Source organism: Anas acuta, chromosome 2 (genome assembly GCF_963932015.1).
Source record: "Anas acuta chromosome 2, bAnaAcu1.1, whole genome shotgun sequence".
In the NCBI taxonomy this organism is placed as follows: domain Eukaryota; kingdom Metazoa; phylum Chordata; class Aves; order Anseriformes; family Anatidae; genus Anas; species Anas acuta.
In genome coordinates, this window is record NC_088980.1 from 40,769,820 (window position 1) to 40,784,686 (window position 14,867).

The 14,867-nt window shown below is 42.7% G+C and overlaps 1 protein-coding gene and 1 long non-coding RNA gene across 9 annotated transcripts in view; one reads left to right on the forward strand and one right to left on the reverse strand.

Annotated features, from left to right (window-relative positions):
• RARB (retinoic acid receptor beta) overlaps nucleotides 1-14,867 on the forward strand; it is a 320,997-nt gene that overhangs the window by 263,287 nt on the left and 42,843 nt on the right. For all 8 annotated transcript variants that reach the window (XM_068674399.1, XM_068674398.1, XM_068674400.1 and 5 more), the window contains one exon: nucleotides 13,563-13,704. In XM_068674399.1, the coding sequence (XP_068530500.1) occupies nucleotides 13,563-13,704 (142 nt within the window). The remainder of the gene's footprint in view (nucleotides 1-13,562; nucleotides 13,705-14,867) is intronic.
• On the reverse strand, nucleotides 2,165-5,566 carry LOC137852555 (uncharacterized). The gene is made up of 2 exons (XR_011093924.1): nucleotides 3,389-5,566; nucleotides 2,165-2,811 (listed from the first exon to the last, which is right to left on the reverse strand). It is a non-coding gene; the product is annotated as an uncharacterized lncRNA (long non-coding RNA).

Here is a 14,867-nt window from a genome sequence, read left to right on the forward strand (position 1 = left end):
ATATATACCCTAAAAAGAAGATTCAAATTCACATGCATACATACATTTCATTACTGAAGTTGAATCACAGCTTCTTGCACAAGGTAGGTACTAAATCCTCCATGTGTGTGTGTTTGTCACGTGTCGCTGCCAGTAGCTGTTTTGGCTTATTAGGGGATGGCTGAGAGCTGAGGTTCACACCACACTGGTAACGTACGCATGGTTTGCAACAACTTCGACAGAATTAAGTAAATTACAGCTAGGTGTAAAAGCGCTGTCTATGCAAATCACATCGTGACATATCGACGAGAGGTGTCAGGAACAGGTGGGCTGTGATTCACTTTCCTATGATTTCTTTCTGAGAAGTCCCACGATATTTATGCAACTGAAGTAGAGCGTGGTTTTATTTCCCTGTAAGTAGATTCTAAAGGATTTCACTTCTGCATTTTTCTTTCCTAAAGAGGGGGGAAAAATGCTTTTGTTCTCACCACCTTAATCTATTTCATGACTCATGGACAACATGTGGCCTTTAATTAGAGCTGTGGAGTACAGGCTGTCCTGTGCACACCCAGAAATTCGTCACAGTGTGGAAAAAAATGCAGTTTTTCACCATATTTAATACAACATTTTATACTATGATCTTTAGAAGTATTGTTTGCAGAGGTAAAGCAGCAGATAAGGCAATATGGGTAGCCAAGCAAACATCTCCGAAATGAAATAGTTTGAGGTTTTCTATTAACAGTAACAGCCTACTGTTTTTTGCAGTATGCCAAATAATTTATTTATGCTTGCTGAACAGCAGGTACAGACTTGTAAAATTACAGTGAGCTAGATTTCAGTTTTTAATTCAGGAACTTTTTAAAAAGAAACTGCATAATGAGACATTAGAGGAGGACATACCAGCAATTGTTGAATTTAGGTTTGGTCGCTTGCTGGGTGCCACAAAGAACTGCACCGCTTTCCAGACTTTTCTAGGGAATAAGTGGGGAGATTGGAATAGTTTGCTGAGTTTGGTTCTGGCTGAATGTCGACTTCAGTGCTGTGAGATGGTTGGGGTCACTGCTCTGCTTGCCTTAGGCATCTTTTTAAACTGTTGTTTGCATTTTTCTTAACAAGTATTCTTAAAGATTTTCTGACTGGCACATCTTAGAAGGAATTAAATCCAAAATGAGAGGGTTTGGGGAGTGTACAAACTGGGATTATCCACTATCTAAGTCTGCTTATTTGCATGCTAAATATACACTCGGATGCTCTTTGTTTGCTTCTTATTGGATTTATTTTGAAAGATAAACCTATCTGTATTTTCTGGTTATTGTAAAGCATCGTCACCCTGTCCGTGAGTGGTCAGCTTCCCAACTGGCAGAAATGCTCTGACTGGCCTCAGAAAGTGACCTTCCCTTGCTCTCTGTGCTTTCTGACTGACCTGCTCATGGAAACAGAGGGTCTTTCTAATCCTGAATGAAGTGTTCCTTTGAGGAAATTTCCTAAAGGGGCATTTTTTTTAGCTTCCACTGGGAATGGAGTGCAATTGAATTTGCAGCATGGATCCCAGAGCTGATCAGCTTTGCAGAGCTATTCTTCGTGAAATCCCAGCCTTGTACTATACCAGGAAAGCCTATAGGAGCTACCAAGATTTGGTGTTTACAATAAAGTCAGCTTTACACATATTTTTTTCAAGTTGTTCGGTCTAGACATTCTACTTTTTTACCCTCCAGTAAAGCAAAATGAATCCCTTGCTCAGAAAAACTGTTCACATTCAGAGTAACCATTCAAAAATCTGACACTGCCAAAGTTCAAGATTATACCCATGTGGCTATCCTTCCCTCCTCTATATCTGAATTTTGCCATAGTCTTTAAGTATGGATACTTTATTTCTTGAGTTCAGTGTAGAGTACAAAGGTGTAGTGTCCTTCTTCATATTTTATATCATTCTGCTCATTTCATGTGAACTTTCCATAAGTTTTCTGTTCCTGCAGGAGATGCCTGTAGGTGTGACATCTGAGATGCAGCTCAGAAGAAAATTCTTGTAGTGTTAAAGAATTCACACGTCCAAACCTGTAATTGGTAGCTTGGGTATATTGATATAGTAGATGTTTAATTGGTATATAACTGCAGCTGGCCTGCCAGATATTCAGGGTCCCTTACTCATAAGCTGTTCTTCCCTTTGATAATACCCAGGAGTTGCTGCAATTTTGACAGCTCAAGTTGGGAGACAGCTGAGAAGTGGGAACAGGTTTTTGTGTATAAGTCCCTTATGATTTCACGAGGCCATGCTTAATATTTCTCATTTAATACGTTTTGGAGGGATGCAATAAAACCGTATCATAATACCTGCATTTAAAGGGGAAAAGGTATATTGACTCTGGATCCCCTGTCTGGAATAACGGATACATAAATTACAAGGTGAGATGGCAGGCTGAAACAGTGCCAAAAAATGTCTGTTTGGCTGGCTGTTAATGCAGCCAGTGATTTGCCTGCAGCTTTAGCAGACCCGTGAGCCTGCTGGGAGCCCTCCTGGCACCGAGGGGAGAGGCAGGAGCCCCCAGCCAGGCTGCCTCCCGGGCCTTTACCAGGGAAAAAGGGGATTTATAACCATGGTGCTGCCACTGCAGCAGGCTGCTGCTCGCTCCTCCTGCGACTGTCCTGGCCGATGGCTCTCCAGCTGAATCTTCCCTGTAAGGAGGGGTTTTCCCCATCCCCAGGGTACTCGGCTTTCTGTGGAGCTCTGTGCACGTGTGACCAGCATGTGTGAATGATGACGTCCTCTCCTCAGGGTGGGCTGTGATCCTCACCTGCCTTCTGCTGGTACAAGAGAGTGGCAGTGCTCCAGACCTAGGAAAAGTTAAGGAGAGGGTTTCAGAGTAAGCTCTGCAGCCAACCACTTACTTTTTCACCTTTCTTTCTTTCTTTATTTGAGAACAAGGCATTGCTCGGATGCTGCTGCAAATGGTCTTACCATTTATCCTTAGAAGACACATGGCAACTACTACATGTACAGAAACAAAAGTGAAAACTGTGGGGTTTTTTGAAAGAAGAGAAGAGAGGGTGTTAGGTAAACAGGAGAGATGTAAGCACAGCACCCATGGATGAGCCCACTGAAAAGACTTTTTATCTTGCTCTGTCCCATGTGATTTTCATAAATCGAAAGAATGATCGTCTTGTGATCATAGGAGCTCTCTGTCTGAATCTGGCAGGGGAGGGAGAAAACAGGAAAACATCTTGCTAAGATTTTCCTGTGGCAGATTAATCAGCCCCAGTCCATTCAGTCATCTCCAAAAGGTCGCCTTTTCTTGTCATCAGAGCAGCCCAAGCTGCCCTGTTCCAGGCAGGCCACGTTTGTCCTGCGAGCTGCCCTTCGTGCACAACTCAGCTCTACTTCTTTCTTTAACTTTTCCAGTAAGCTCCCTACCTCTGGTTGGTGTTACCCTGTGAATCCTCATCACCGCTGTGTTGTTTCCTTTCCCTCTTTTTCCCCTTCACTTGCACAGCCTGCGTCCATCCACCTTTCTCAGCCCGTCTTCCCATTTTGTCAGGACACCAGCTGCACAGGGCAGTGCTGGTTCTGCCCACGGCATCCTGCTGACTGTTTTCTGCACGGTGCCATACAGAAGCCAGAGAAAGCCGTGCTGTGGGCTGAACACGTGCTTGGAGTGCGTGGGGAGCCAGGCTGAGGGGTATGGCCCCCATGTCACTCTTAACCTGGTGGTTTTGCCAAGCTGCTCCAGCTCCAACTCATCTCTCTGCTGTCGCCTTCAGTAATGAGTTTCAGCTGCAGTGTGGAAAGGTAATTTTCCTTCGCTACTGCCAGTACTGGAGAGCCAGACTTAAATACTTCTGGGTGTTTACTTGAACTCTATTTTGTAGTCTCCAGGCAGCTGAGTTTTGCTAAACTCTGCATTTTACAAGGTTTTAGAGGGGTCGTTCTGCATTAGCAGAGTTTCTTTGTCACTGAACGCGGGTGAAGGAGAATACAGCGTGAAGCAGCGAGCACAAGACACTACTTGCCAGATTTCAAGGGATTTCATACAGTCTATTTGTTTAGAGATCAGTTGTCAAAACTAGTAGCAAAAGAAATGGTGGGAGAGGTAATGACCATGTGCTGATGAGCCAGGCAGATGCACACCTGCAAAACTCACCAGGAAGCATAATGCTCAAGACATCTGCTTTATTTTGGCATATTTCTGTCTGTGTCATTTTTTTTAAATTGCTTTTTTGTTTGTTTTCTGCATTGTTTTCATACGTCACTTCATCCCTCCTTGGAAACTTGTTAAAACTTCTCTGGGGTTGGACAAAGCCCATAGAAGCATGCCAGATTTGAAAGAACAGGGTGAGCCACGCGGCTGGACTCAGCTCCTCACAGGTGGGGAGCCTGCAGCAGGTGCAGCTCATCGGGGCTCACCCCACGCAGCCAGGAGCCCAGGCGGACAGGGGGACCAAATTCAGGCCAAGGCATTGGTTGTTGAGAGGATAGGAGGCAGCTGGGTTTGCCTGGGAGAGCGAGGGGAATTGCCGTTGAGCCAGCTTGCAGGCCCCTGCAAATATTCGTGGCACAGTTTGTTATTTCTTCAGTTGAGCTGTAAACATGCAGTTGCCGATAGCGGGTTAGAAACTGGTGAGTCTGTAGATTTCAGACGGTGCAGAAGGGCAGGGATTTTTTTATTTTTTAATTTTTTTTTTCTGCCTGCCGATTAGTGAAAGTCCCCGTGTCTCGCTCGATAAATAACTGCAGCGCCAAGTATGTGCGGGAACGCCGCGAGCCTCCGGGGGTAAGGCTGGAAGGGAGGAGGAGGAGGAGGCAGAGCCCACCCACACGGGGAATTTCCTTGGAACGTGCACATACCTCCTTTCTCCCGGCTAGGTTTTTGTTCGAGCTTGCCCTCTCCTCTTCACGTGTTCCCAGCTCTGCCAGCAGCTCAGTGGAGAGGCTAATTTGAGAGGCTCCGAGAAGTAATTGTAGCGTGGTGATTGCAGAGCTGACATGAGGCTTTTCCTCGTCTGGCGTGCTGCAGGACTTTGCATGTCGCTGCATGGGCATAGCTTGGCAGGGATTTTTATTTTCTCTTTGGTACTAGGTCTTGCTGCTTTGTTAGAGTACCTGTTGCTCAGTTTTTCCTTTGTATCTTGGTTCAAAAAACCCCATGTACATCTAATAAAAACATGAACTTGTCCTTGAAAGGAGTAACCCCTGCTCCTGCCACCCAAAAACCATACAGGCATACACAACAAATAAAAAGAGACCTGAATTAAGAGCATAAACCAAAATCCATCGTATATGTGGGGGATAGCTGTTTGGGAAGTCTTTCTTCCATGCAAGGGAGCCACATAAACGGTTTGGAAAAGTGTCATTCTTCACGAAGAAATACTGCGCTTAATTAATTCTTGCTCCTGGGAGGTCAACCTGGGGCACTCATTATTGTCTTAATTGGTGGTATAAATCCTGAGGCACTGGAGGGGAAGAGAGGAGAAAAAACGACGAGCAGTTAACAACATATATAGCCTTTTGGATAAGTGCTAGCCAGTTGCACGACCGTCCGAGTGACATTTTATGGTTTTATTGGGTTGTGGGTCTGGTCCTCCACAAATTAGGTTAAGGGGAATTGATTTGCATAAACAAAAAATAAGAAAATAGCAAAATGTGATAATTAATTCCTGAGTTCTGCGTTGAACCGTGTGAAGCAAGTCAGCGTTCTGCCACTCAGAAAATGTTTCTTTGATCTCCTCTTATTCATATTAAATTATATTCATTACTTTTCCCATCTGGAGTTTCCTAGCAGGCCAAAAATCATCCTACAGACATTACTGAAAGGAAGTTAACTGTAACTTTTTAATTGTATACATTTCATCTCCTTCTTTTTTTTTTTTTCTTTTTTTTTTTTTTTCCTTTTTAATTTGAAGAAAGCAGATGGAAGTGCATACCAGCTCCTTCCTCTCTGTTTCAATTGCTGAAGTGGAGAAAATCTAAGTGGTTCTTTCCCCTTACATATTGCTTCAAGGTGATGACTGTTCCGTCTGGAGACTTTGACATGTTTGCTAAAAAGGTCAGGAGTTCAGTGAAAATCGAAGTTGTGGAGAAATCCATGGGTAGGCTCGTGGATACCGTTGTACCCTTGCTGGCACAGGCTGCCGCGGATTGCAGCCGAATGAATGAACCTCGCACGCTTCGTGGCAGATCGCACTCGCTCTCCCTCCTTCTCTGTGTGTGTTTGGAGGTCGTGCTGTCAGTAGCTGCCTTTCTGCAATCAGAAAATGTGTTGGCATATAGGGCACCGTGAAAAATGGGTTTCATTTCCAGCCTTACCAGGGTAAGGGCTAATGGGCATTAGTAGCTCAAATAGCTTCCTTCAAACTTTGTTGTTCAAAATGTGTTTGTTTGTTTGTTTGTTTTGTTTTGTTTTTCCTTGCTCCCTGTGGCCCCCAAGATTTTTATTATTATTTTTTTGTTGCACTTTAGAAAACCTTACTTTCTGTGTGGCCTCCCTGTCTTTGCAGGAGCATTCCCACTTTGGTAGCTCAGGGATGGTGACACATCCCTCATCTGCCTGTCCCTGTCCACTGTGGCCTTTTCTTTTTAAGAATTGAGGAAACCTTACAAGCTTTTTTTATATATATAAAGGTAATGACAAGGAGCATAGCTTTTTTTTTCCCCTTTGTTGTTTGCTCATAGGTCCACAGGTCTGTATTCCTGTATGTGAGATTCGGGATAACGTCTGCTTTTTTTATGGAGCATTTCAACTTCTGTTGGTTAAAAAAAAATACCTTCTCTAAATAGCAAATTTTATTTTCTTCCTTTGGCCGTGGGAGGTTATGTCTGCTCCTCATCTGCAGAATAAACGGCTAGCTGAGGTGAAACGTGAATTCCTGCTCAAAATAACAACAGCAACAAGAACACGCAGCACTCTCTCACAGAGGCTGTGTCCAGCCCCTCTTCTGCCAGGCAGCTACATCCTCTAGGTGTTCTCTGCAAGCTATGAGCATGGAACAGTGTTAATTCTTTTGTTTTTGTAAAGATCTGGCTGTCCTGCTCTGACACACATGATCAGCACAATTTCTGGGCTTCCTGGCAGCAAGCCTTCCTCTACTTATTGTTGTAGCGGCTTCCATTTTGTGCAGGCGGTGGTTTCCAGCCACAATGTCAGACAATTAATTTGTTTATTCTAAGAGCCGTGACTTCCAAAGCGTGATAGACAGTGCAGACATCCTGGAAAAGTGCTTTGCAGCTAAGAATGCGTTTATTTTAGCTTCCTTTTAGGTGGCTGCAAAAGCAGCTTTTGTTGCTTCTGGGGTCTTGTGTTCTGGCTGCAGCCATTTTACAGTCTTTTGTACTGTACAAAATCACTTAACATCATATGGCATGTCTCTTTGGTCTTTTGTAAGCCTTTCTATGCAACTCCAGTGGTGAGATTGCATGTTATCAGCCCGATTATTCCTGGTTAACAAGTGAAAAGTGTGCTCTGCCTGCCCTAACCTGACCTCTGATCCTACCAGGACTTTGTGGGAAAGGTGGGGTTTGTTCCTTGGCTGTGGCCGCTTGTAATATAAATATTGCAAATCTCATTCAGTTCCTGAATGCACCTGTGTAATTCCCTGGACACACAGCAAAGTAGTTTTGTGCAGATCTCATCACTGGGAGCTTAAATGTCTTTGCTGATGCTCCAGAGACAGCAGGAACTGGGTTCTTACCTTACGTATGAAAGCTTTACAGGACTAGTGAGGATAGAGGGTTACTTGAATGACTGAAATAAATAGATTGAAAAGAGGCTATATATCACAAAAACATTTGCTCTGTAGAAGGGTGCATACTAACACGTCCTGTATGTCACAGTAAACCTAACAGCAGAAGTTTCAGGTATGTCATGAGCTGGGTTTTCTTTTCAGCTGTTTCTGTTCTGTATTTTTCCCTTCAAAGCTCAGTCAGTCAGAGTTTATAAATGACTGATAAACCATTCCACAGAAAAGTCTTTCCTACTCCTTTGTTTCTTTTACGATAAAGTAGCAATTCACTTCACTCAGAAGCTTATTTTGCAAATATACCAAAGAATAGCCTCTAAATCTGCAAGAGTCATAGCTGGCTGGTTGTATTTGGGGGTAATCAAAGCTGAACCAGATGAACTGAGCAGGCTGTTTAAACAGATTGAGCTAGCAATAGCCCTTCTCTGCTGATTACTCTATCACTGGCTTGCAATGCAGTTTTTCAACTTGTAAGCCCACTACATCTATGAAAAAAGATTTGGCATACCCTCTGCTGGCAAAATATTTTTAAAAAGCTGTTGAGATCAAATGATCCATCTCTTCGTGTAATGGGTATAACTTCGGCTTTAAATTGTGTGACTTGCCAAAATCAACTGGATGGTGAAGGACTGGGAACTGTATAGGTTCCCTCTCAGATAGGTAAGGGTAGCAGTTCATGCTAACAATTCTGTAAGACTTCATCAGCTTGAACACTTAACAACATTTTGAGGGCTTATCCTTAACGTCTTCCTTTGTATTCAGATAACCAGTGGCATGGTGGCATTCCAGATCTCCCTGAAATAGTTAATATCCTCTGAATTGAGCTCTTTAAGTTTTGACACACTGACAGGTAACTACAAAAATGCATGGTGAGTGGGATGGCGTGGTTTGTTTGGCACCACGTTGAAGTTACATTGACTAAATCAGTTATTTAATTTTAAGCAATAGACCTAGTAAACTGGGTTTATTTTCTGCTTGGTACATATGGTTTCACGTATCACTCTCTGCTTTCAGTGCAGCAGATAAGATATCAACACAATTAAAAGTGAAAAATAATCTGTCTGCTCTGCCAGTGGTGAATGCTCAGAGAACACACGCTGATACAATACATTTCTGAATAATTTATACTCAGCATTTTTTCCTTGCACTGGGTAAATGAGGATGCCTAATGTGGCATGGTCAGAGTGATACTCTATCTGTCATCCATTAAGATAACAAGATTGGTGGGCTTGGGAGGAGCATGGCGTGGTGTGCAGAAAAGATGAGATTAAAAATTGAAATGTCAGTCCAAAGTGCTTTGTGTGAAGGCTGCCAGTAACAGCAGCTCGGAAGGACAGAATTAATTCAAAAGTGTGATTTCTGTAAAGCTTCTTTGTCTTCGCTAAAAGAAAACACAAGATCCGTGCTCCTTTTAAAAGTTGTGCGTAGAGGAATATTAGAGCAAATCACTGTTCCTGATAGGTCTTAGTAGGTTTCTCTACTTGAATTTCAAGTACTTTGTAGATGTTATCAAAAACAGTTTTGTACCACAGTAATGTTTTATATCTCACAGAATGTCTTTGTCTTTGTATTCAGAGTGCGTTTTAAATTACAAAGAATCATCTGTGCTTGTTTTTGGCACAGGAGTGTCTCATCTCCCATCACAGGGAGTTAATTTGGAAGGAATGCTAAAATATTTGTATAAAACATTCTTCATTTAAATATTGAGCAGAACAGATTCCTTCTGAGGTGAATGTATTATCATCAGTAGTAGCTTTGTCTTCCAAAAGCCTATAGGAACTTGAAGCCGATTAGTTTACAAACAACAGTAGTTTTCTGTCTCCAAAATTTCTGACAACATCTTTAGGTTAGGTTGCATTCAGATTTTCTTTAGTGTTTTTTGAAGAAACTGTTGGGATTGTGAGCTAGGGTTCAAGTCACTTGACAAAGAGCACAGGAGGAAAACATAGGCCTGCTTCTAACTTTGCTATTTTTAGTGAACATAGGGTGGGGAAAAAAAAAGGATATGAGCAGTATGGGTGTTGTCTCTGGCTGCTGAGGTGCTGGTAGCCAGAGCAGGTGAGGTGCAGGTAGCTGTGCAGGGACAGAGGCGGGCTCCTGCTCTCGCTGTGGTCTGTGAGACGGGCTCAGCAGGAAGCCACACAGCCACGGGCGACATGCCACATCCCCAGCGGTGCAACAAGTCACATACCTGGGGGATGAGCAAGGGCCACGTTCAAGTGCGAACCTGTCGCATACCTGCTGGGGGACACGCTCGGCAGTGTTTGTGTTTCGGTTTTGCTGCAGCGCAGTGGGAGCAAGCCCAGAAAGGAGGCAGCGCGCAGGCCTGGGGGCAGGCGGCCATTTTCCGCAGCCGATGGCAGCCTGCCTTCATGCCCCAGCCATGGCCTCCCTCAAATCACGTCTTCTGCGCCCATCCCCGAGGCCTCGGGCTGGCTGCACGTGTGACACGGCGTCGAGCCAGGCATGTTCGCTATTTTGGGTGCCTGGAGTGTGTCTGATTTGCGTTTATGGCCTGCGCTATAAACCTGACACTTGGGGTGAGACAGACTGGAGGGAGAGAAAGCATACGGAGAGAAAAGCCCCCGCACAGTTATCTGGCATAGAGGTTTTCCTCATGAGCAAATATTTTTCTTAGCCTACCATCAGATTTGGGAAATAATCTGGGCATGACCCTGCTCGGAGTGCCTCCCCACGCTCGTGTCTGCACAGCATGAGGGGTGTGGAGGCGGCTCCCAGAACCAAACCACGGAGCTAAACAAATGCTGCTTGCCATTTTGTGCCTGAAGAATGGCCTATTACCCCCCGTGGGATGGTTTCGGTTTGGCTTTCGTATGCAGAGAAACTAAATAATATCTATAATCTGGGCATTTTTCTTAGTGTCTGTCCAGAGACAGATCAAATCTGTTCAGTGACGTATTGTCAAGGTTTTCAAATGAGCTTGCCACACGTCTCAGTAGAAATAGTATCCTGCTGCTGTCTGGTAGAAAAGTACTTAGTGGTGGGCACTAAGGGTCCTCAGAGAAAACGGGTCCTTAGTCCTGATCAGGACCACATTATACCTTTTCATATGAATATTTTTAAATTAACAAGTTCACTGTTTTTTTTTCTGTTTTGTGAGTAAGTCCAGAAAGAACGTCAAATATGTAAGACTTTTTTTTTGTAATACAAGTCTAAGCTTCCACAATACTCTCTTCTATATATCTCACTCTATGTAGGGTATTTCTGAGGGGTAGGGTGTTTCTGAGGACCTTAGGGTGTTGAAGAATCCCTTAATTTCATCCTGGATATCTGCTTTTTCTAGGTTTGTTCTCTTAAGCCTTTTATATTAGTAATGAGTTCATGAATGCTTTATGCTTGTCATCTGCAGAAGTCAGATCACCTTTTTCCGTTTGGCTGTGTGGTCAACTGTGTGTGCTAAGGACTGAGGTAACCTTCTCTACTTTCCTTCCTGATGGGTTGTAATTAGACCCTAGGTTAAAAGGATGCAGAACCTGTGTCTAAATATCAGAACAAATGATCACTCAGTGGGTGCCATTAACCTCTGGCTATAGTTGGGTGAATTACAGGTACAACGAGGGAGGCTGTTTCCTCTCTTCTCTGTACTGGGTGACACTTTTGACTCTTGAATTTTGTTTCAAGTAGTGCCTGTTTCAGTAAATCTGAAGTTGCTCAAGCATGGATGACTGGTGGCCTGTGCCCCAAGGAACGTGCAGACAACAAGGAGGTTCTGGGAGATGCATTTATTAAATTACTCCAGTTGTTCAGCACGGTGAGATGGCTGCTGCACTAGAGTCGTATTTGTTCGTTCAGGCCATTCTGCTTCCTGCAGTGTCAGGCTGATGTTCGGAGTCTTATTCCATCAGTGACATGTAGCAATAGATTAAACCATGACGGCTGCAGGGGAAGCTACCAGTCTTGCCTTCTCCTGCCTCATGCCACGTAAAAAGCAGTGACTAAATAAGCTGTATGGAGATCCTTGAACCAGGACAGTTCACAATTTCTGTCTGTTGAACTCAAGAAGATGTCATAGACTTCTCACAGTTCTACTTAGCATCATCAACAATTACCACGAAGCCAGGCATTGCAATTAGAGAAATACCAAAGCAAGAAAATAGTAAGTGGAAATTACCATAAACTTTCTTCTTGGCAAGTAAATAAATGTATGTGCCATATTTTCCTAACAAACATTAAAGCAATGTTAGTGAGCAAAGCGTGGACTATAAGCTATCAGTGTTATTGATAATCTTTAAACATTTTAATTGCCTAAACAACTGTCTTTGAATGCTTCTGCTGTGTCCTGTAGCTTGAGAAAGAAATGTTTTTGTTAGGTCTTTGATGATTGTCTGAAGTGTCTTCTAAGTCAGAGGAGCTAATGTCAGGATGAGGCTTGCCTGTGCAAGAACCGAAAACTCTTGCCAGGGGTTACGTGATTAAGGAGACATTTTTCAGTTCTGAGTGAATTTGAGGAATTTTCATAACATTAGCATCTATAGCATGTTGGGTGTGCAAGGAATTTATGACCAGCCCTTACTGACTGTGCCTGCCCTACCACTCCCTGATTGTATGGCCAGAAACTCTCTCAGTTAACTACGAATGATAGGGTTTGGGGCTTTTGAACTACTGCGTATCTCTGTGAGTGCATTTAGGAGAGCCAATTTTATAGCTCACCATGATTACATCTTCAGACAAACGCATTGTTGGTACAGAGCTATCATCTGTGGCATCGAGTTTACCACTTCCCCGTGGGGTGTAAACATGTGGCTGGTTGAAGAGTTTTAACCTCTCAAGTCCTCCAACAAATATTAAATTGCTAAGTGTTCTTCCATAATGCTACAGTGTTGACTGAAATTTGACCCTGGCACTCGCTGAAATGATTTTCAGAATCTATTGGAGAAGGTTAAATGGTACTGTCAAGTATCCAGATGCCTGTTGCAGAAATACTTTCACTGAATATCTGTGGGTTGATTTCTCAAATGCTTAAAGTAATCCTCTTTTTTTCTTCTTCATTATTATGTGATATTATCTACAGCTTGGTTTTTAGCATAGATAAAGAAATTAACTTGGTTTTGCCTTTTTTTCTGTGCCAGCTAATCTTGCCATTTATGACTGTTTTTCTCTTTTACTTGCCAAAGGAGGAATCCAGGCAAATGTTGTTCCTTAAGAATAAACCAGACCTCTAGTCCTCTTTAATTTCTGTTCAAGATCATTATAATTACATGATTATTTTCACAGCTGTATCTCAATAAGAAAAATGCTGTAATTGGCGACTTTTACAAGTTCACAACTCAATAACCTGATACTGGAACTCTTCCACCTGCAGAAGCCTAATTAATTGTTGTAGGAATTCAGACAGCTAAAAGACCTGGATTTCAAATTACTTCATTTTCTACGTGCAGTATTCGAGCTATAGAGAACCTCTGGGCTAACAGAAAAAGATGGGATCTTTAGGCTGAGAGACTCTTGGTTGTTGTATGAGTATTTGACTTCCAAGTGGATCAATTAAGAAAGCTGTTGTTTACCCAGCTCATTGCTAAATCCATAAGCAAAAAACATTTTTATCTGAGTCTTCATGTAAAACTTCAGGACTTCATTTCCTGAGTGCTGTTACTAGTTGTAGTTTTGCTTATTTTGGCTTTTGGTTGCATTATTTAATTTGTTTTTGGTTAAGAGATGAGTTTTTATGTTGCAGAAAAAAAAAAAACAATACTTAATTATAAAAGAGTGAGTCTTAAAGATGCCATGCTCCAACCATAACTTTGATTTTATTTTGTTATTAGACTATGCTAGTGTCTGTCTCTAAGGTTTATGGGATGCTTAAAGGTTTATTCGATTTCTTTTTTTCTTGATTTCAGGGCTTTTTCCGCAGAAGTATCCAGAAGAACATGGTTTACACATGTCATAGAGATAAAAATTGTGTTATCAATAAAGTTACCAGAAATCGCTGCCAGTACTGCAGACTACAGAAGTGCTTTGAAGTGGGAATGTCCAAAGAATGTAAGTTGTCTTCGGAAGCAATTTATTGTTTGTCATATCCTAAGTATATGTGACAGTCCCAAAGGAAGAAAAATATTACACAGTTACGCAATTGAAGCCAGTGTCTGTATTCATGTGCACAGAAAGGAGTTTGAACTTTGCACACAACTTCAGATGTGCTTTATTGACTTCTGAGTCCTTAACTTTGCAGCCTAGATGCTGTCACTTAAGACCAAATAGTGCAATGTGCTCTCTGTGCAACGTGGCCAACCTGTGTGGATGTGACAACTTCTACGTGGGTCATTTCACCAGGTTTTCTAAAGGAACAAAATCACAGATGCTTGCTTTAAGGTTGGATTATCTCCCCTATGTTCTAGAAATGGCTTCCTGGGGCATGAGCAAGATGGCACTGGCTTCTTAAGGGCTGTTTCAGTCCTCCCACAGCCATGCAGAGCAGCTTGTGGCTTTGCTGCTTGGCAAGTTTTTCTCCTGTCAGCCCAGGGTGTCATTTCCCAAGAGCCTCCCGATGGCTCTCTTGCAGCACATAGCAGCCTTCTTCAGCCATGCGCCTTCTGCTTGTGCCAGTGTGGGTGCTTTTGCAAGAGGTCCTTCTTCTGGTGTTAACACCAGTTTGTGACATTTTACAGAGCCTGATGCTACAATGGCATTGAGTCTTCTGTTTTTACTTGTTGGAGCTCCTCTGAAAGGTGAAACAAGCTGGTTAATCCCCTTCTAAACCCACAAAGCCAGTAAACCTGACTATGAACAGATACTTCCAAGTGCACACACATGAAAAGACAACTTTCCCTGCCTTCTTTTCTAGAAATCCGGGTTTTGCCCTGCAAAGTAGCATATTAAAATATACAGATAGAAGTATGTGATTTTTCTCATTTTCCAGTTTATTGATATCCCTGTCAAGCATAGAAATCTACCCCCCAAAAAGCCATTCTCAAGTCTCTAAGGGGTGTAATGCTTCTGAAAAATTCCCATTTTTGAATGGAGTGATGGCAGTAAGAAAAATAATCTTTGGTGTAATGACTTATTTGGTTGCTGAGAGTTTTACCTCAATCAGTGCTGTTCCTGATTTCAGTAGGTTAGTTGCAACAATAAACACTACAGAAATTTGCAGTTTGAGCATTAGAGAGGAAGAAAATTGCCCAATACCACTTCCTTACTCTACTTCA